General features: G+C 38.4%; 1 protein-coding gene and 1 pseudogene across 1 annotated transcript; both read right to left on the minus strand.

Moving 5' to 3' along the window:
* Window positions 1-2,275: 2,275 nt before the first annotated feature.
* On the minus strand, window positions 2,276-3,185 carry LOC112863872 (olfactory receptor 6C2-like; annotated as a pseudogene).
* Window positions 3,186-15,308: 12,123 nt separating this feature from the next.
* On the minus strand, window positions 15,309-17,544 carry LOC112863575 (olfactory receptor 6C2-like). Its single transcript, XM_025926714.2, has 2 exons — window positions 17,533-17,544; window positions 15,309-16,253 (listed from the first exon to the last, which is right to left on the minus strand). The coding sequence occupies exon 2, from the start codon at window positions 16,245-16,247 to the stop codon at window positions 15,309-15,311; it is 939 nt and encodes a 312-aa protein (XP_025782499.1). The 5' UTR covers window positions 16,248-16,253; window positions 17,533-17,544.
* Between the last annotated feature and the right edge of the window lie 5,628 nt (window positions 17,545-23,172).

Genomic DNA, 23,172 nt, shown 5'->3' on the forward strand with positions numbered 1-23,172 from the left:
TTCCACATGTGTTTTCACCATTTGAAGTACCTAATAAGTGTTATGAACTTTAAATATATACTTTCTTACTTCCATAACAATCTTGAATTATGTGTTCTTTCCTCCACCTTACTACTGACATGGATAAGATCTAGTTTAATTATGTCTTAGAGAGAATCACTAATCACTAATACCACAGAGGTAAGACTTGTGTGTCTGTACTGGGTGGAGAAGAGTCTTGGATAGGATGTGGAAAGATGAATTGTGTGTGGCAAGATAACTTTTGAGATAATGAATTAAGGGTTTTATAACTTTTACTTCTGAAAGCCTGAACCTACTGAGAATATAGTACAAAGATTAAAAAAAGACTAAATAGATTTTGTGGGTACTCCACATAGAAGGCAGCCTATGCATTCCTCCCTGGTGGCTACAACTCAATGGGATTCACTACATGGTACTAGATCCTAGGCCTAAGATTCCTAGGCCCTTTCTTTCCCAAAGATTTCCAGTTACAAGCATGGCATGGAAACAGAAGAGCTAGTGGACATGAAAGGACATGCAGGTGGGGCCAGTGGATATTTTCTTGGTTATTGCCTAGAAGAGCTTCTCCATGGCCTTGGTAAGACCAAGGACCTTTGTATTACCTGGATTGGGGTTAGGAGGACAATGGCTGAGGCTATCTTCAGCTTAATGGAAGAGGTGCATGGAGTAAAATTTAACTCCATTCAAAATACAGTTGGTAAGTAAAAGTAGACACAATATTTGACTTTATGGAGTTTAGTGAAAGAGAGGGCCTAGTGTCTAGAGCAGTAGAGATCAATTAATAAAATAATAACAACAAATATGTCATATGGTTAGGGGGTTATTCATTCTCAAAGTTTGGTGAAAAAGATAAGAAAAATCATTATCTTCAGCTATACCCTTTGTTTTTATCTATCCTTAGCAAACTAAATATGTCCTTTAATTACTCTTTTAGCTTGCTAATCTCATTTAATAATCAAGCTTTGCTTAGCCCACTGCTCAGAATTCCCACAAGTCTTTCTTTCTCATTTTATTTTAAAAAGCATTTTCTGTATCCAGTGATTTCCAGTGGACAGAGTGTGAGTAGGATTGAGGGAATGAAGATTCATTTCCCCTCATGTAATTTTTAGTATAAGAAAAGACTCATTAATTCTTTACCTCTGGCATCAAGACTGCTGATCCATATACCAGTTCCTTAGTCTTGTAAATCAGCTTGGAATATCCCTCTACTCCTAAGTATCCCTGGAATTTCTTGCCTGTTTTCTAGCTACCTTACTCCCTGCTTTGTCCCTTCCTGACATTGAAAGGGATGAGGAAAGTTAGAAGATGTGTCTGAATTGGTGGTAGTAAAAGCCTAGTTGCAACTTGGACTTTCTGATTCCTGGTACAGCGTATGTCTTCCTAGAGCATCAGATAAACAGTAGAAAATTATGATGAAAGAAAGGGGTAGTGGGGAAGAGGCACCAACTTGAAAGGCCAAAACTGGGCACTTAAAAATTATTCTTTATTCATTGGTTAATTTTGTAAGCTTTTGTGTTTGAGATTGGATTGTTTTTGAATGTAAAAAAAAAATCATTACAGTGAATAACTTGGATAACAGAATAGAATGCAAGTTTAAGCTGTCACTTACATTTTATCTGTCCCATTAATCTTTTTAAGCCTGTTAAGATGACATTCCAAAAAGGAAAACAAATGCACACAGACATACACAGAGACACACAGATGATAAGAATATGAAATTCTATTTTGAAAAAAGGCTGGGTTTTTATAAAAAGTTGTACAACTTTTAAGCAAATGGTTTTAGAGGAAAATTTTAGCCTACATTTATATCTCCCTGAAAAGTGAGAGAGACAGAGTAATGAGTTTTATCCAATAGAGTGATAGCAGGGTCATTCCTTTAGACCTAGATTCTCATCACTGATGTTCCTAAGAAATTAGGCACTCAGATCAGGACATATCAGTACAAGAGGGGTAGCTGAGCACTCATATTATAGTAATTGATGCTGTCAAATTTCTTAGTCCTATAAGTAAAAACAGGTGTATTGTTATAAATATTTACTGCAGAATTATTCCCATGTGTTTCTCATAATAGATTGAACTAAAAAATTAATATGTGTATCAATAGTGGGCACTAGGTGTAGCAGAATGGGGCTGTATATATATAATTATGAACAATATACAATTAGGGAAAAATAAAACAGAGGTCAAGAATTCTTCTATAATTTGTCATTCTGTCCTCACTAGTCCTTTAGTTATTTGAGATAGATGTAACCTTTCAGATCATGTCTTTGAAAGCTTGTACTACTTGCTTGTTCCTCAGAGTATAAATGAAGGGATTCATCACTGGGGCAATGGAGGTGGTAAACACTGACACCACCTTATTAATAGCAACCCCTTCTTTTGCATGAGGTTTGATATAGATAAAGATGCATCTTCCATAAGTAATAGAAACCACAATTATATGGGGAGAACAAGTAGAAAAAGCCTTTTTCCTTTGCTGGGCAGAAGGGAATCTGAGAATGGTCCTGATGATGTATGTGTAGGACAGAATTACACACACCAAGGTGAAAATGAGTCTCAGCACAGCCAGGACCAAGACAAATTGCTCTATAAACTCTGTGTCTGAGCAGGTAATCTTCAGGATGGAAGTAGCATCACAGCCAAAGTGATATATGACATTGGAGTCACAAAACTTGAGCTCAAGCCCATGCCAAATGGTGGGATGACAATGATCAGAGCAATGATGCAGGTTCCAATCAGAAACTTGATGCAGACCCTGTTATTCATGAAGGTTATGTAATGCAGGGGTTTGCAGATGGCAACATAGCGGTCATAGGACATGGCTGTCAGGAGAAAAAACTCAGTTACACCCAAGACAGTAACAAAAATAATTGAGTGGCACATGCACTGTAAGTAACGTTATTGTCCCCAGATGCCATTGTGTAGAGGAATCTGGGAATGCAAACAGTTGTAAATGACACTTCCAAGATGGAGAAATTCCAGAGGAAAAAATACATGGGACTTTTAAGGTGGGAATCCACCAAGGTGAGAGTGATAATGGTCAGATTCCCTACAACACTTAACAAGTAAATTAGAAACAAAAAAATAAAAAGCAGAATCTGTAGATTTGGGTCATCTGTTAGTCCCACCAGGATGAATGTTGTTATTGCTGTATAATTTTTCATCACGGATTCCTGAGTATGGCTTGGTCTGTATATAAAAATAAGAGAGAAATTAGATCAGAGAGAGAGACTGTCAGCACAAGTTAGCAGTGGGTTGAGTTGAAAATGTTAGCTGAGCCAGGATTTTATTTTATGTGCCACCTGTTAATGAAGATATGTTTGTCATCTTAGTTCCATGTGAGGCAAACAGGGTTGACTGGTTAAAGTTCTGAAGTTAAATCTTTCAGCCTCTGCTTTCTACTCACTGTAGTAATCCAAATTCTCATCTAAAGTATTTTATACCTTTCTGCTCTCTTTTCTTTCTAAACTACACAAAAACACTCTTGCAAGTCCATTCTAGAGATAGAACCAGAATGATCTTTTAAAATAATACATGGGGCACCTGGGTGGCTCAGTCTCTTTAAGTGTCCAACTCTTGATTTTGGTTCAGGTCATGATCTCAAGGTTCGTGGAATTGAGTCCTGCTTTGGGCTCTGGGCTGACAGCCAGCATGGAGCCTACCTGGGATTCTCTCTTTCCTCCCTCCCCCAACCCCCTCGCAAAATAAGCAAGTAGACATTAAAGAATTAAAACAATACATGAGGTGTACTTGGCTGGCTCAACCAGTAGAGCATGTGACTCTTGATCTTGGAGTCATGAGTTCAAGCCCCACATTGGGCATAGAGCTTTCTTAAAGAAAAAATGCATGAGATCCCCTTCTGTGTTTAAAGCCACACAATAGGGTTCCGTTTCCTGTGGGATAAAATTCAAACTCCTTACTTTGGTTTATATGGTCCTTCATGATCTCATGGCTGTGTAATTCTAATTCATCTCTTGCTTATCCAGCTGTACTGGTCTTCAGTTTCCTGAAGATGTCAAGTTTTTCCCATCCCAGGGCTTTTGCAACGGTTTCTCTCTTCTTGAAATGCTCTGATTGCATTCTTGAATGGCTGGATTTTATTTTTCAGGTGCCAGCTTAAATATAACCCCTTCAAAGATGCCTTCCTAATGAAGCAACAGAAAGACAAATAAAGAAACTGATCCCATTCACAATTGCACCAAGAAGCATAAAATACCTAGGAATAAATCTAACCAAAGATGTAAAAGATCTGTATGCTGAAAACTATAGAAAGCTTATGAAGGTAACTGAAGAAGATATAAAGAAATGGAAAGACATTCCCTGCTCATGGATTGGAAGAATAAATATTGTCAAAATGTCAATACTACACAAAGCTATCTACACATTCAATGCAATCCCAATCAAAATTGCACCAGCATTCTTCTCGAAACTAGAACAAGCAATCCTAAAACTCATACGGAACCACAAAAGGCCCCGAATAGCCAAAGAAATTTTGAAGAAGAAGACCAAAGCAGGAGGCATCACAATCCCAGACTTTAGCCTCTACTACAAAGCTGTAATCATCAAGACAGCATGGTATTGGCACAAAAACAGTCACATAGACCAATGGAATAGAATAGAAACCCCAGAACTAGACCCACAAATATATGGCCAACTAATCTTTGACAAAGCAGGAAAGAACATCCAATGGAAAAAAGACAGTCTCTAACAAATGGTGCTGGGAGAACTGGACAGCAACATGCAGAAGATTGAAACTAGACCACTTTCTCACACCATTCACAAAAATAAACTCAAAATGGATAAAGGACCTGAATGTGAGACAGGAAACTATCAAAACCCTAGAGGAGAAAGCAGGAAAAGACCTCTCTGACCTCAGCCGTAGCAATCTCTTACTCAACACATCCCCAAAGGCAAGGGAATTAAAAGCAAAAATGAATTACTGGGACCTTATGAAGATAAAAAGCTTCTGCACAGCAAAGGAAACAATCTACAAAACTAAAAGGCAAAGAAAAGATATTTGCAAATGACATATCGGACAAAGGGCTAGTATCCCTAGCCCTTTAAAATCTATAAAGAGCTCACCAAACTCCACACCCGAAAAACAAATAACCCAGTGAAGAAATGGGCAGAAAACATGAATAGACACTTCTCTAAAGAAGACATCCAGATGGCCAACAGGCACACGAAAAGATGCTCAACGTCACTCCTCATCAGGGAAATACAAATCAAAACCACACTCAGATATCACCTCACGCCAGTCAGAGTGGCCAAAATGAACAAATCAGGAGACTATAGATGCTGGCGAGGATGTGGAGAAACGGGAACCCTCTTGCACTGTTGGTGGGAATGCAAACTGGTGCAGCCACTCTGGAAAACAGTGTGGAGGTTCCTCAAAAAATTAAAAATACACCTACCCTACGACCCAGCAATAGCACTGCTAGGAATTTACCCAAGGGATACAGGAGGGCTGATGCACAGGGGCACTTGTACCCCAATGTTTCTAGCAGCACTCTCAACAGTAGCCAAATTATGGAAAGAGCCTAAATGTCCATCAACTGATGAATGGATAAAGAAATTGTGGTTTCTATACACAATGGAGTGCTACAGAGCAATGAGAAAGAATGAAATATGGCCCTTTGTAGCAACGTGGATGGAACTGGAGAGTGTGATGCTAAGTGAAATGAGCCATATAGAGAAAGACAGATACCATATTTTTTCACTCTTATGTGGATCCTGAGAAACTTAACAGAAACTCATGGGGGAGGGGAAGGAAAAAAAAAAAAAGAGGTTAGAGTGGAAGAGAGCCAAATCGTAACAGACTCTTAAAAACTGAGAACAAACTGAGGGTTGATGTGGGGTGGGAGGGAGGGGAGGGTGGGTGATGGGTATTGAGGAGGGTACCTGTTGGGATGAGCACTGGGTGTTGTATGGAAACCAATTTGACAATAAATTTCATATATTGAAAAAAAAAGATGCCTTCCTGTGAAATTTAGCAGTGTCCCCACTGCTAAAACAAAAGATATGTTTATTTAATTTAGAGTATAATTAGAGTATAATTGGTAATTATAGATTCTTTTACTTTTTATCCCTATCCCCTAATTGACAGCAAGTTCCATGAGAACACAAACCATATCTATTTTGTAAACCACTGTAGATCCAGGACTAGAGCTTTGCCTGGAACATAGCAGATAATCAGCAAGTTTTTATTGGATGGATGAGACCAGGCATTTTGTCCTTGACATTGATTGATTAATTATACTTAAAGTGAAATCTAAAGTTTACATCACCAATATATTTACATTTTAGGATTTAAATATTCAATTAAGGACCTCAATGTATTGAGGCAATTTTAGGCATCAGGAAGATAAATGGTCACTTTTTGTCATAATCGCCCATAATTACACCAGGCTATTTCATCTGTACCTAAGAGTAAATAATTAATCTTTTTTTTTAATGAAATTTATTGTCAAATTGGTTTCCATACAACACCCAGTGCTCATCCCAACAGGTGCCCTCCTCAATACCCATCACCCACCCCCCATCAACCTTCAGTTTGTTCTCAGTTTTTAAGAGTCTCTTATGGTATGGCTCCCTCCCTCTCTAACTTTTTTTTTTCCTTCCCCTCCCCCATGGTCTTCTGTTAAGTTTCTCAGGATCCACATATGAGTGAAAACATATGGTATCTGTCTTTCTCTGTATGACTTATTTCACTTAACACTCTCCAGTTCCATCTGCATTGCTACAAAAGGCCATATTTCATTCCTTCTCATTGCCACGTAGTATTCCATTGTGTACATAAACATTGTGTACTTTGTGGTCCTTGCAACATTTCACTCACAGAATCCCCCTTAGGATCTCTTATAGGGCTGGTTTAGTGGTGATGAATTCCTTCAGTTTTTGTTTGTTTGGGAAGACCTTTATCTCTCCTTCTATTCTGAATGACAGACTTGCTGGATAAAGGATTCTCGGCTGCATATTTTTTCTGTTCATCACATTGAAGATTTCCTGCCATTCCTTTCTGGCCTGCCAACTTTCAGTAGATAGGTCTGTCACTAGTCTTATCGGTCTCCCTTTATATGTTAGAGCATGTTTATCCCTAGCTGCTTTCAGAATTTTCTCTTTATCCTTGTATGTTGCCAGTTTCACTATATGTCGTGCAAAAGATCAATTCAAGTTACGTCTGAAGGAAGTTCTCTGTGCCTCTTGGATTTCAATGCCTTTTTCCTTCCCCAGATCAGGGAAGTTCTCAGCTATGATTTCTTCAAGTACACCTTCATCCCCTTTCTCTCTCTCTTCCTCTTTGGGAATTCCTATTGTACGGATATTGTTCCTTTTGATTGTATCACTTAGTTCTCCAATTCTCCCCTCATACTCCTGGATTTTTTTTATCTCTCTTTTTCTCAGCTTTCTCTTTTTCCATAATTTTATCTTCTAATTCACCTATTCTCTCCTGTGCCTCTTCAATCCGAACTGTGGTCAACTCCATTTTATTTTGCACCTCATTTATAGCATTTTTTAGCTCCTCATGACTGTTTCTTAGTCCCTTGATCTCTGTAGCAATAGATACTCTGCTGTCCTCTATACTTTTTTCAAGCCCAGTGATTAATTTTGTGACTATTCTAAATTCTTCTTCTGTTATATTGCTTAAATCATTTTTGACCAATTCGTTAGCTATCGCTAATTCCTGGAGTTTCTTTTGAGGAGAATTCTTCCATTTTGTCATTTTGGGTAGTCCCTGAGGTGGCTCCAATCTGCAGAACACTTCCCCTGTACTGCACAGTAACTTGCGTTGGTGGGCGGGCCGCAGTCAGACCTGATGTCTGTCCCCAGCCCACTGCTGGGGCCACAGTCAGACTGGTGTGTACCTTATCTTCCCCTCTCCCAGGAGCAGGACTCACTGTGGAGTGGTGTGGCCCCTGCCTGGGCTACTTCCACACTGCCAGGCTTGTGGTGCTGCTTTGATGGGATCTGGCATATTAGGCAGGGTGGATCCACAAGGTGCACAGAGGTGGGAGGGTCAGGCTTAGCTTGCTTTGCCATTAGTGGTCCCCTGTGGGAGGGGCCCTGCATTACCGGGAGGGAGGCAGACCCATTGGAGGGATGGATCCACAGAAGCACAGCGTTGGGTGTTTGCGTGGTGTAAGCAAGTTCGTTGAGGGGAACTGGTTCCCTTTCGGATTTCGGCTGGGGAGTGGGAGAGGGAGATGGTGCTGGCCAGCGCCTTTGTTCCCCACCAAGCTGAGCTCTGTGTTCCTGGACTCAGCAACTCTCCCTCCTGGTGTCCTCTTGCCCTCCCCACTCTCTGAGAGCAGAGCTGTTCACTTTTAACATTCTAGATGTTAAGTCCCCCTGGCTGTCAGAACTCACACAGTCCAGCCTCTCCGGTTTTGCAAGCCAGACTTGGGGATTCTGGCTTGCTGAGCGGGCTGCCCCTCCACTGCCTGGGCTCCTTCCCACCGTGTAGCATGGCGTGTAGCACACACTGCCTCTCTGCCCTTCCTACCCTCTTCCGTGGGCCTCTCATCTACGCTTGGCTCCAGAGAGTCCGTTCTGCTAGTCTTCTGGTGGTTTTCTGGGTTATTTAGGCAGATGTGAGTGGAATCTAAGCTATCAGCAGGAGGAGGTGAGCCCAGCGTCCTCCTATGCCGCCATTTTCCTGCTCTCAGTGCTTGTAATCTCCAGTCATCTAGATTTAAACTCTACAACTGATTTAGATTTTTCTTTCCTCTCACTTCATATTAATCAATCAGTAAATATCATTAATTATTTCTAATTTTTATATCTGCCTTAACATTTTGTTTAGGGATTTTGCTGAGGTAGAAAGATTTACCCAAGAGTTTTGAAACATATTCTCATTAATTTGTTTAATACAGGTTTTGTTGTTGTTGTTGATGATGATGTAAGAAATGCTCTGTGCTTAATTTTTTGCCTTTTTAGTTCTTTTTCTGGGTGTAAAGAGAGTTCTGTCTCTTCACAGGGCCTGCCAGAATGGATAACAGTATTGTGTTCTGGTCATTTATGGACTCTGGATCCAGATTACCTGGGTTCAGAGCTCAGCTTTTTTTTTATTGTTTTTTAAAAAAATGTTTATTTTTGAGAGAGAGAGAGGGCATGAGTGGAGGAGGAGCAGAGAAAGAGGGGGACAGAGGATCCAAAGTGGGCTCTGTGCTGACAGCAGAGAGTCTAGTGCGGGCTTAAACTCACAAACTGTTAGATCATGACCTGAGTTGAAGCTACCTAGGTGCCCCCAGATCTCAGCTTTTCTATCTATTAGTTGTGTGTTTTAGGGTCTGTTTCTGAGTTCCCTTATTTGCAATACAAGAATGGTAATGGTGGTTGTAATACTACTACTACTACTACTATATTGATGATAAGATATAGTATATGAGTTTTAATAGATTCTGTTATTACTGTACATATTTCTTAGAATTATGCCTGACACATAGTAAATAGCAGAAATGCAATTACTATTTCACTTGACTACAGGGAGCTCCCTTCTGTATTCAAAGTACACATGATCTGTGTACTTCAATATATGTTGGCTTGTGCAGTTTCTTGTATTGTTAACTTTTCACAGCTGTATATTTTATTTATTGTTTTGTTGTCCTGGGGCAGATTTACTTTGTTTATTTTGTATATTGCATAGCAAAATGTTGGACATACATATACTCAAATATTTACTAAATTGTATAAAAAACATGTGTTGGAGGCCAGAGAATTTCTAGAGCTTTTTCTCTTAGGAGATATGATGACTTGAGCAAGAGACATTAGCTTTCTGGGGAGCTTTTTTTTTTTTTTTTTTTTGAGGTTTTTTTTTTTTTAACATTCAAAGTAACAAACATTTTTCTCTCTTCAGAGCAGCCACTTGGGATCAATTGTGCTGACAAACAATACATTCCCTGGGGGTCCTGGTTCTGAGAGACTAATAAAGATCCTTTTTTGCTATCTTCAAGAACAAAAGTTTAATAGCTGTTTAAGAGAAGTCATCCCAGAAAGATTGGTGAAGATGGTGAAGAAATTGCAACAAGAGATTGAACACAGGTCATCAGCAAGCTAAAGAAAAGAATGAGAGAAATGGAACAATAGTGTAGAATGGCATCCTGTGTTGAATAGCCTGTAAAAGAGATGTTTAGATTTTCTTTCAAATCCATCATTTAAGTAGCTGTGCATTTTTCCAGCATGGAGAAAATAGTTGTCATTTAAAAAAATATTTTAATTAATTATTTATTTATTTATTAAAAAAATTTTTTTTTAACGTTTATTTTTGAGACAATGAGAGGCAGAGCATGAGCGGGGGAGGGTCAGAGAGAGAGGGAGACACAGAATCGGAAGCAGGCTCCAGGCTCTGGGCCATCATCAGCCGACGCGGGGCTCGAACTCATGGACTGTGAGATAGTGACCTGAGCTGAAGTCGGATGCTTAACCGACTGAGCCACCCAGGCGCCCCTATTTATTTATTTTTTAATTTACATCCAAGTTAGTTAGCATATAACGCAAAAATGATTTCAGGAGTAGATTCCTTAATGCCCCTTACCCATTTAGCCCATACCCCCTCCCACAATCCCTCCAGGAACACTCTATTTGTTCTCCATATTTATGAGTCTCTTATGTTTTGTCCCCCTCCCTGTTTTTATATTATTTTTGCTTCCCTTCCCTTATGTTCATCTGTTTTGTATCTTAAAGTCCTCATATGAGTGAAGTCATATGATATTTGTCTTTCTCTGACTAATTTCGCTTAGCATAATACCCTCTAGTTCCAGCCATGTAGTTGCAAATGGCAAGATTTCATTCTTTTTGATTGCCGAGTAATACTCCATGGTATATCACATCTTCTTTATCCATTCATCAATTGATGTTTATAGCAGCATTATCGACAATAGCCAAAGTATGGAAAATAGTTGTAATTTAACTTAAGGATTATATTTATTTTTTAATAGACCTTATTTTTTTAGAACAGTTTTAGATTTACAGAAAAATTGAGTAGGTAGTATAGCTGGTTCCCATATATCATATGTCCAGTTTCCCCTATTATTAATATCTTAAATAAATATTATACACAAACATAAATATGATGCATTTGTTACAATTAATGAACCAATATTGATATATTATTATTAAATGAAATCCATAGTTTATTCATATTTTCTGAGTTTTCACCTTTCAATATCTTTTTTCGATTCCAGGATCCCATTTAGGATACCACATTCCATTTAGTTGTCATGTTATCTTTAGGGTCCTCTTGACTGTGACAGTTTCTCAGATTTTCTTTATATTTGAAGACCTTGACAGTTGTAAGGATTGTTGGTCAGATATTTTATAGGATTCCACCCCATAGGAATTTGTCTGATGCTATTGGGAAGAAGACCACAGAGGTAAAGTGGCATTTTTATCACATCATGTCAAGTAGATATACTGTCAACATGACATGATGGTTGCTATTGATCTAGACTGCCTAAGAGATTGTCAGTTTTTCCACTGTTAAGTTATGGAGTATCTACATAAATTATTTGGAGTACCTCTGCACAGAAGATTTATCTCTTCTCCCTTATTTATTAATTTAATCATTTATTTATATCAGTATGAATTCTTGGATATTTATTTTATACTTTGGGTTATTATCTAATTTTTATTTATTTTGTTAACTAAATTGTTCCAATTTTGGCCATTGGAAGCTCTTTCAGTTGAGTTCTCTGTTCCTTCGACATATGTCATCAATGTGATTATTTTTATTTTCCAGGAAGTCCATACTTAAAGAAGGGTTCTAGAGACTAAGGGAAAGAGTGAATTTGGGAGGTCCTATTTACATATAAGCATCATCTTTTTACTTTTTGAGGGTGGAATACAACTTCCATGAGGCCAGAAATTTTGTCCTATCTGTTCATAAAGAGTACCTGGCACATAGTAGTTACTCAGTAATTGTTGAATGAATAAATGAAAGAATGATGACAGGTCTTGGATGGAAGCAGAAGAAATAGTATGAGTAATTATAGTGTGAGGTTTAAGTGATATTAAGTGATACCAAATTAGATTGTATCTAATCAGGAAGGGAGAATGTGGTTTCATTAGAATTGTTGGAGCAAAGTTAAGTCAAACTCTGAGGAAATAATGTATAAATATTAAAAACATCTACTATCATGTATTATTGAACTATATGAGACCTCTTATAAAAAGAGTTCAGATTAGGCAGTCAGATCTGTACAATTGACACCTAGTATAGAAGTGATAAACTGGCATTTATTATTAAGAAAATTTTAAAATACTTCCTTTGTTAAAGGTATTTGCTCTTGGAGAATTATAGAGACAAGATTAAACGTATAGAACATAAACAATGCAAACCAGTTGGGGAATAATGACAAAATATGTGGAATTAACAAGAATGGGGTGTATGCAAATAAGAAATCACTTGAGGAAGAAAGGATGAGAGGAGGGAAATAGAAGATGGATTTGAGCTGGGCTCTGAAAAATTACTTATGTTTGAATGGGGTATAAATAGATTTGAATAGGGGAAATTTAAGGGTATTTCATGTAGGTGACTATCATGTGAAAAGCTTAGATTTTGGATTAGGGTTAATGTTGAGGAATTGCAGCAAATGTTTAGTGCGGTTGAACATAGATTTTGGCAATTCCTGACTGCTAAGAGAATGAATTTCAAAACTAAGATCTAGAAGGTTCTAGAAGATTTAAAGCAAGAAGTAAACTAATTAAAATAGTGTTTTAGGATACTATGTATTGTAATATTGCTTAGGATGACTAATACAGAGATTAAAAATAGGATATCATTGGGCAGTTGTCAAGAGAATTCTGGTTGAGAGATAAAATTTTAGATTAGAAATATGATGGGAATATGAGATGTAAACAAGAAACTTTTTTCTGAGATGTAAACAAGGATTTTTCATGGAAGAAACTGATAATACTGAGTGACTGAAATGGGTATCTAGAAGGAAGAGCTGAGGGAGAGCAGTCTGGCTCTAAAATGTGCCCCTTCCATGTGAAGGGAACTTACACATAAAATTAAGTTCAAGAAAGTTCTGAATATTTTCATTATTCAAACTGGGCAAATTGAAAAGTCATGATCAATTTCGGTAATATTTGAGTTATGTTTAGGAACTAGAGTTGGGTCCAAGCATCACGTCATTTGTTTGATGTACTTACTACCCTCAGCTCCAAAGACCTGATATAATGCAACCCTTTTTCATTTCCTCTTAGTGAGTAAGTGAACAAGAGGAGAGTATCTGTTTCATGAACCTACTGAATTTCCAATATTGAACCTATCCAGATGCACTTGGTTCTTTTTTTTTTTTAATTTTTAATGTTTATTTATTAAAATTTTTTTTAATGTTTATTAATTTTTAACAGAGACAGCATGAGTGGGGGAGGGGCAGAGAGAGGGAGACACAGAATCTGAAACAGGCTCCGGGCTCTGAGCTGTCAGCACAGAGCCTGACGCGGGGCTGGAACTCAGGAATTGTGAGATCATGACCACCTGAATTGAAGTCAGACGCTCATCTGAATGAGCCACGCAGGAGCCCTGCACTTGGTTCTTAAATGGCAAGTTAGGCAGTTAGGCAGGGTATTTTTTTCAATCTACAATATTCTTCCCCTTCCCCTTCCCCTTCCCTTTCCCCTTCCCCTCCTCCTCCTCTCCTCCTCCTCCTTCTCCTTCATGTTAATTTATTTTTGAGCAGGGTGGGGGGAAGGGAGGATGGAGGGAGGGAGACACAGAATCTGAAGCAGGCTCCAGGCTTTGAGCTGTCAACACAGAGCCCGACATGGGGCTTGAACTCATGAACTGTGAGATCATGACCACAACAGAAGTCGGATGCTTAACTTACTGAACCACCCAGGTGCCCCAAATCTACAATATTCTTAACTTTGTTCATTATCATTCAAAGCAAACAATGAAATTCATATACAACCTTTGCTTGCTAAAGATTCACAAATCCGGGCGCCTGGGTGGCTTGGTCGGTTAAGTGTCCAACTTCGGCTCAGATCATGATCTCAGGGTCCGTGAGTTCGAGCCCCACGTCGGGCTCTGTGCTGACAGCTCAGAGCCTGCAGCCTGTTTCAAATTCTGTGTCTCCCTCTCTCTCTGTCCCTCCCCGTTCATGCTCTGTCTCTCTCTGTCTCAAAAATAAATAAACATTAAAAAAAAATAAAAAAAAAGATTCACAAATCAGGTGAAGTGATCAACCCAACCATTAAGTAAATACATACATCATATAGATTCAGGCTTAAATTAATTATCAGAAGGGAAGTTAGGCAACATTTAGTGGGATTTTGTTGGCTTTTTAGAAATTTTAAATGAAAAAAGAAGAAAGGCCTTGGAGAATGGAGTTCCATTTTCCCTGAATATTTTTGAAATGTAAAAGAAACTTATATGATAGCCATTACCTTGTATGAACAATTGAAAATAAAGGGTACACAATAAAAAATACATTTGTGCAACTGGATGATATTTAATAAACATAGATAATGGTTGTATATGTACTATGAGAGCATACAACTTTACTGTCACAATTACTGTTTTTTACCCTTTAAGAGAAAGAATTCCAACTATTTGGTCCAAGGTCCCTAAATAACTGTTACTCGCCCCTCCCCCATGTCTCCTCCTTTTTCTATTATTTTTTTTTCGTGATACCTGGATTTTATCTTCAGTAGTCAGTTTATGCTAAGCAACCAAATGCCCCTTCTCAAATTAGTAACATTTTTGATTTTTGATCAGGCCTCCTAATCTGTAACATTTATCTTTTTTAAAAACTGAGGTAAAGTTGATATGTAACATTATATAAGTTTCAGGTCTATATCATTATAATTGACATCTGTATACATTATGAAGGGATCACCACCACAAGTCTAGTTAATACCCACCACCATACACTTGACCCCCTTCACCCATTTCGCCCACCTCTCACTAACATTCTTCTTAAATCAAGGGATAATGTAAGTCTGGATATTGAAGAAGTTATCTGACCAGGACTTAGTTGTTGTATCCCTAAATCCAGTCTTGTTCTCCTCGAGTTTATGTTTACACACCATCAACGACAATGTCAGTAGAACACATTCAGTACTTGGAAGTCTTGTTCTTTTTCTTCTGTAGTCATACCATGTTTCAGGATACGGTACACTCAAAAAATTTCCAGAATGGGCAGAAGATTTTTGAGGATAAATTGGCTTAAAGGAAAGAATCTAGTTAACTTAAACCATTTATTTGGCAAATTTATGAATGTTGCTCATGGGTTGTTTGGATTCAAACTTAATTCAATGTAGCCTCAAAGAACAATCGCCTCTTACTTCTTGATGAGAAATATAATCCGTTTTACTGTGTCTTTGAAGGCATCTTTCACTTGTTTGTTTCGAAGTGTATAAATGAATGGGTTAAGCAAAGGGGCAACTGAAGTAGTGAGCACAGACACTACTTTATTAGTAGCTACCCCTTCCTTTGCTGAAGGTTTGATGTAGATGAAGATACAGCTGCCATAAGTGATGGAAACCACAATCATATGGGAAGAGCAGGTGGAAAAGGCCTTTTTCCTTTGTTGGGCAGAAGGGAATTGTAGAATGGTCTTAATGATGTATGTGTAGGAGAGGACTACACACACTAAAGTAATAATGAGTGTCAGCACAGCAAAACTCAAAACAATTCTCTCTATTAACACTGTGTCTGAGCAGGTTATCTGCAAAATAGGAGATGCATCACAACCAAAATGATCAATCACATTTGAATCACAGAATTCCAGCTGGAGGCCCATGCCAAGAGGTGGGAGGATGATTAACAGGCCAGCGAACCAACAGCAGAGAATGAGGGTAGTACAGACTCTGTTGTTCATGATGGTTGTGTAGTGCAAGGGCTTACAAATGGCCACATAGCGGTCATACGACATGGCAGCAAGGAGAAAAAATTCTGTTGCTCCAAAGAGGACAACAAAAAATAATTGGGTGGCACAAGCATTGTAGGTAACAGTATTGTCTCCAGTTGTCATCATATACAGGAATCTGGGAATACAGACAGTGGTGAATGAGACTTCTAAGAAAGAGAAATTCCGGAGGAAAAGATACATAGGAGTTTTAAGATGGGAATCCAAAAGTGTGAGGGTGATAATGATGAGGTTTCCAGCCACACTCAACATGTAGGTGAGAAACAAAAATACAAAAAGCAGAACTTGTATTTTGGGGTCATCTGTTAATCCCAGAAGGATGAATGTTGTTACTGCTGTGCAATTTCTCATCACTGCCTTGCACCAAGTCAAGAGGGATTCCACCTGGAGAGAGAAGTATCATAAGAAGCTAGTATTGGAACCTGAAGGAAAACATCCTGGCAAGCCTACTCACATGCACTTTCTTCTTTTACTTAATAATCAATTTGTTAACAGAGAGAACATTTATAGGAAATATCCAATATGGATCTTGTGCTCATAACTTTCTAATTAGAAAGCATATTTACAAAAATGTCAAATAAAAACAAAATGAAACATAAATCATGTCTGATATGCAGTTTCTCCACAATATTGCCTTGTTGTACAGATTTTATTTGTCTTTATACTGGAGGCAATTATGTTAGTTTTTAGCCCCCACCCCATCCTTATCTTCCTTTGTTTTTCCACACCATGTTGAAATGCTCCATTTTCAAGAAGGATCTGTTACTTAGTATTTTTTTGTGTGTTTTAAAATTAAAACTTATTTTTTTAGAGTAATCTTAGGATCACAATAAAATTGAGGGGAAGATACAGAGATTTCCCACACACCTCCTGCCTTCACAAATGCATAACCTCCTGCATTATCAGCATCCGCATCAGAGTGGTACCTTTGTCATGATTGGTGAATCTACATTGAGACATCAGAGTCCATAATTTACATTATGGTTCACCCTTGGTGTTGTACATTTTATAGGTTTAGACAATTGTTTAACTAGTATTTTATGTTGATCATCTTCTGTTATGCTGAATTTTAACAATAGCACATTCATTTAAAAGCATTAGTTCTGCTCTTTGCACTTTGAATTGTTTCTGAATAGGGAGATAAAAAGTTTAAAATACAAAGATGTAGTTCTGTTTTTCACCCTGTGTCCTAGGCAATGAAAGTATTTTTAAGCCAGGTTGGGACTGCTTAGGCAGAGGTTTCCTAAAGTAGTATAAAGAAACTTTTTCTGGAACTTGAATATAAATCCAATTTACATATACTTTATGTATAAGTCCGGTTGTGGTGCTTTGGGTCATGGATAGAGCTCAGAGGGAATGATCTGTGGTATTTGTTTCTTTGCCAGCCTGCTCAGCCTGAGCAGCCCTGTGCACTCAGCCTTCAGAATCTGCATTAGGGTTTATCTTAGTGATCTCTTCTTTGAGCAATTTCTGCTGCTCCCAGCTTCAAATCAACTTTCCTTGCTAATTTACCAACCAGCTCTCTAACCCTACTGCTTCTGTTCTCTGAGTGTTGATATTTGTGACTTGCCCAAGCAACATCCAGAAACAAATAGACACATAATGAACCAATCTTCGTAAACAAGTTATAAAGTACCCTACCTTTCTCAATGACACTTGTCACTGTCCATTTCTGCACCTCCCAGGAGTGTTAAGCCTCCCTGTACTCCAACTTACATTTTTAATCCAGAAATCCCATTAGGAGGTGCTCAGGAAATTCCCCCTCCTTCATGTCAAAACTTAGTCTCATTGAGATTCATATTTCTCTCTCAGCTGCTCTCAGGTATCTGTTCTGTAAAGGAAGATCCAGTAAATGCATTCTCATTGAGGATATCAATAGTTAATAATAACTTGATATATGGGCCTATAATATGTCTTTGTGTTTTAATAGGGGGAATTGATTGTTAAATGAGCAAATTTGGGCATAATTTAAGTGTTTGTAGGGAAATCCTATACACTTTTACACGAGAGCAAAAACGAATTTCTCATGTTTTAAACAGTTGTCCCAGTTATACCCAGTGTATGTTTTCTGAACAGAGAATCAAAATTGCATTAGGTTACTCCTGCATTGCTCAAATAAATCATCTACATTTATTTATCCAAATAAATATCTAATGAACCTCTGCTATTTATTTATTTATTTATTTATTTATTTAATACAATTTATTGTCAAGTTGGCTAACATACAGTGTATACAGTGTGCTCTTGGTTTCGGAGGTAGATTCCCATGATGTATCACTTACATACAATACCGAGTGATCATCCCAACAAGTGCCCTCCTCAATGTCCATCACCCATTTTACCCTTTCCCCCTCCCCCCCTCCCCCATTCACCCTCAATTTTTTCTCTGTATTTAAGAGTCCCTTATGGTTTACCTCCCCTCCTCTTTGTCTGTAACTATTTTTTTTCCCTTCCTGAGCCTCTGTTATTTAAAGAACATCATAACCGAGACTGGAGCTCCAGTCATTAATACGTTGCTTCCCCAAGGAGATTTCAGGCTACCAGTAGGAGACAATATTTCATTTTGGTGCATACTCAGTGACATCGTAACACAAGATAACCGTGAAAATGCAGCTTTGGATTTGGGATGATAACTACTCCATGCTTGTTCCTTGGCAATCACTCTTAGTTATATTGGTAGCTATTTATATTTTCCTATATTCACTCAGTTTTTCTAGTGTTTTTTTTCTTTTTATGAAGTTGGCTGTGACATCTGTCATCATAAACTGAGTTAGCAAGGCGTATTGCTCAGGATTCACAGGATTTTGGAACAGAGACAACCTCTCCCCCCCTTAGCTCATAGGAGAAATGACTTCCTGGAGGGATGGTATCTTGCCATGATAGGTCAAACAGAGTGATGGGTCAGGTTCATTTCTCCATTCCTAATTTTTCTCCCTCCCTCCCTTCCACTGTAGAAGAGTTTAAATCTTTATACTGGCTATTGACATTGTAATTCCATTTCTCTTTCTCTTAGGAAGTTCTTAGGATCTAAAATTATTCCTCTATTATCAAAATGTTAATTCTTCTACATTGATAAGAAAGACTGACAAACTCAGTCATATTAGCATTTGACTGATCATGAATTTAATGTTTAAAATGCCTAATATGATATGTGTTAACCTTCAACGACACTGTTTTAAGTCATGAAGCTTGTTGTGACTTTTAATAATGCAGTTAAGCCTGTGGGAGCAGATCCTTTGGATCTAAGACTGCTACATTTTGGTTTTTCCCAGAAATCAATCATACCAACGCTCTCTGTTATATTGGGAAAATTTCTCTGGGAGACTAAAAGTTATTTATTTAGTTTGAATTCAGATCAATTAACATTTGAAACAGTTTCATTAAACAAATAATACAATTTATCACCCTCTTCCCATAAGTAGTGTTTTAATTAATGTTCTCAGTTAGGCCTTGAGGACTTACCTATGCAAAACTACCTACTCTCAGTCACTTTGGAAGTTGGATGAGTGACTGAGGGTCAGTTTATTCCTTCATTGACTGCCTATTACAGGTGACTATATTTGAGAGACTTTGATGCTCCTTATGTTTGGAACAAACCTCACTGAGTCTTCCTTTGGGACGGAGGCTGCCCATGTACTAGAGAGTAGAGATTCAAGAAGAGTAAAAAAAAGAGAAAAGTGGCAAAAAGGACCCAAATAACAGAGAATAAGGGGAGGTTCCCTATAAGTTAATTTATAATACTGCCATTATTTTATTTCTATGACATTAGGGTATTATTGGGTGGCAGTGTCTTTTCCGTTGCCTTTTATTTTTCTCTTTATTAAGAGCTTCCTCAACTCATAGTTATAAATTAACCATGGGAAGAAAATTCTAACTTCATGTTCCTTCAAAATAACAGCATATCAGAAATGATTGTTGACTACTTTTCTGCACTATCAATTATGATGAACTGAATTCCAGATTTTAAAACTGTGTTCACCCTCTGCTCATGTTTGGAGAATTTGGAAAAATATGGCATGACAATTACGCACTTACTTTTTCAATAGTTCTTTATCTGAGACCCTTGAGGGAACCACAGTTTGAGTTGCATTCAGTTGGTGAAGGGTTCTGTGTGTACTTCTGTTCCCACTCTCATATTCCACCTGTCACAACCCCCAGCCTCACCTTCCACACAAGTGTGTGCGCACACATGCACTCTCTCACTGGCAAGCCTGACAATTGACTGACCTCTCCTAGACTACCATGGCTTCTGATATTAGGAACCCAGTTTCAGCCTCCTCTTCTCTCACCAAGTCTAAAATGGCACCAGATACCAGATTTCCCAGTCATTCTGTTAGTTTAAAGGAAGAAAAGATGCAGAGGTAAAGGAAGTTTCTCTCTAGTTTTGTCAGAGGGGCACATTTGATCTTCCTGGGCAGGGAGGCAGGCTTCCCTGCAAATTCTATAGTAGCATCATTTCTTTTATATGTTAGTATGTTACCAGTGCACAGGGAACATCTGAGTGAACAAGATAGTCCTTGGTGACCCAGTTTTAAAAATTACTAATGAATTGGTGGCAGTATAATCAACAATGTAAAAACACATGCAGCAATGGGAACAATGTCCTCAGAGACCTTGAGGATGGTCTGATGTCATCTGAATTCCATTTTGATTTCTTTGTTGAATCTTTATATTTCTCCTAGAACTAGACACTCTGGCACTTTATATATGTATTATGTATTTTTTTTGATATAAATCTTAAAGTAAAAAGAAGCTATCCTCATTTTACAGAAGTAACTGAAGAGCAGACAAATGATTGGTCAGGAGTGCCTGGGTGGCTCAGTCAGTTGAGCGTCTGACTCATGATTTCGACTCAGGTCATGATCCTAGGGTGGTGGGATTGAGCTCTGCGTTGAGCCTGCATCGGGCTCCATCTGCTTAAGATTCTCTCTCCCTCTCTCTACCCTGCTTTCTCTCTCTCTCTCAAAGACAAACAAACAAAATTAAAAAAACAAAACCAACCAAACAAAAAATGACTGGTCAGAATGTCCCACAGTGGTGGTGCAGGTTTTGGATAAAAGTTTATCTGAATACAAATATCCTTCTTTCCTCATGCTACTCTAACTACTTGTCCTAATATTTAAGAGACTTACCCATATTTAAATGTCAAACTTGATGTTCTCTTAGTGCTACCTGGCCTTTCTTTTCATCACTTCTTCTAAGTAAGACTTTTCAGGTAGCCAATGAAACTACTCTTGGAGGTTGAAGCACTGGAGTTTTGCATCCCAAATACTGGATAAAAAAATTGCCTGGTTCCAGGATATGTTTTTGATTTTGCTATAGTTTATTACTGCCCAGCGAACTTGAATAGATCTTTTTCTTTGACTCTCTTTGCGGTCACTTCTGTTGCTGTTCCTATTGATCCTGGTGTCACATGATGGAACAGAGGTGTGTTCCTCCTGTCCCCACGGAAGCAGGTGTCTTTGCTGTCCCTGTACTCGATCCACCCATTGCTCCTCTGCTGAGGTTTGTCACACTGACTAGCCATATCAGGTCACACTTTTGTCATCCCATGGTTGGCAGAGAGCGATTCAAAATCTTCCCTGGCACGGGGGATAGGCTGGGGAGAAAGGAGATCTCTCTCTATATTTAGAGTTTTTGAAGAACATCCTGATGGGCTATGGCAGAGACTGGAGATATCCGGTCTGGTATTTTTCTTCCCATATCCATAGCAACTGAACCTCAATTTTATACAGGGGGCAAAGTGCCTGGATGAAATTCTATACAGCTATGGCTAAGATTATGGCCAATGATACACATTACAATGATTTTAATCACTATTGTTGCTACAGAGCCATTAATTTCCCCACAAATAGTGCTTTAGGTGCATCCCACAAATTTTGATATTCGTTTTCTAGTTAGGGGTGTTTCTCAGGAAAATTTGTTATTGATTTCTTATTTAATTCCATTTGGCCAGATAATATACTTTGTATCATTTGAATCATTTAAAATTTAATGAGGCTTGTTTTAAAGCCCAAAATATTGTCTAACTTGATAAATATTACCTGGGAATTTTAAAACAGTTCTACTCTTTTTGTTCTTAGGGTGTTCTATAGATGACAGATCATGTTGATGGAGCTAAGACTTCTGTATACTTAATGAATTTCTGGGTTATGATTCAGCTAATTATTGAGACATGCATGCTGACATTTATTACTATAAGTCTGGTTTTTTCCTTCTTGCCTGGCAGTTTTATCAGCTTTTGTGTCATGTATTTTTGAAACTCTTTATTTATTAAAAATGTTTTTCAATGTTTATTTATTTACTTATTTATTTATTTTTTTTGAGAGAGAGAGAGAGACAGAGCACGAGTGGGGAAGGGGCAGAGAGAGAGAGGGAGACAGAATCCGAAGCAGGCACCAGGCTCTGAGCTGTCAGCACAGAACCACACTTAGGGCTTGAACTTGTGAACCATGAGATCATGACCTGAGCTGAAGTCGGAGGCTTAATCAACTGACACACCCAGGCACCCTGAGGCTCTTCATTATATGCATAAGTTTTTAGGGTAGTTAAGGTTTCTTGAAGAATAAACCCCTTTGTCATTGAAAAAAAACTACGCTTTTATCCTAATTAATATTCTTTGCTTTAATTTACATTGATGTTAATATAGCCACTCCAACTTTTTTTGATTAGTGTTATCATTGTATATATTTTCCCATTTTTAACCCCCCATTTCTGCCTTTATTTTAAAAGTTAGTTTTCTTTAGACAGCCAAGAGTTGCCTTGTTTTTTTCCTCCCAATGTGACAATTTCTTTCTTTCTTTCTTTCTTTCTTTCTTTCTTTCTTTCTTTCTTTCTTTCTATTTTTAAGTCAAGCATTTATTTGGATAAGAAAGGAGTCCCCAGCACTAGGGTCTGGGGGACTGGCCTGGGTTTCAGGCCTGGGACCCAGCAGCCTGAACAGGCTGGGAGAGGCACTTTTTCTTGCTGAGGTTGGTGAGGGTCTGGGCCTGGTTGGATCAGTAGAGAGCCATGAAGTTCTCTGGAGGAAGGATAGGAACTCTGTTCTCTTCCACCTGGCCCATCGTCAGATAACTGGCTCCTTTCTTCATGCCGGGGGCACTGCTTGCAGGGCAGGCAAAACTTGAGGGGAGTGTCAGTGAGTGCCCAGGGCATGTTCAGGCCTCCAGTTTTGTCAGCACCAATGAGACTGACAGAGAAGTGAGGCCCTCCGCTGGGCGCCGAACCATGGACTGTGCTGTTGGCAGTCACCACCAGGTTGCTGGTTCAAAAGTTG

The sequence above is a fragment of the Puma concolor genome, chromosome B4 (assembly GCF_028749965.1).
Source record: "Puma concolor isolate L17-30 chromosome B4, mPumCon1.1.hap2, whole genome shotgun sequence".
Lineage (NCBI taxonomy): Eukaryota > Metazoa > Chordata > Mammalia > Carnivora > Felidae > Puma > Puma concolor.

Excerpts from the sequence above, each read along its gene's own strand:
- LOC112863575 (XM_025926714.2), bottom strand. The coding sequence starts at position 16,247 with ATGAGAAATTGCACAGCAGTAACAACATTCATCCTTCTGGGATTAACA.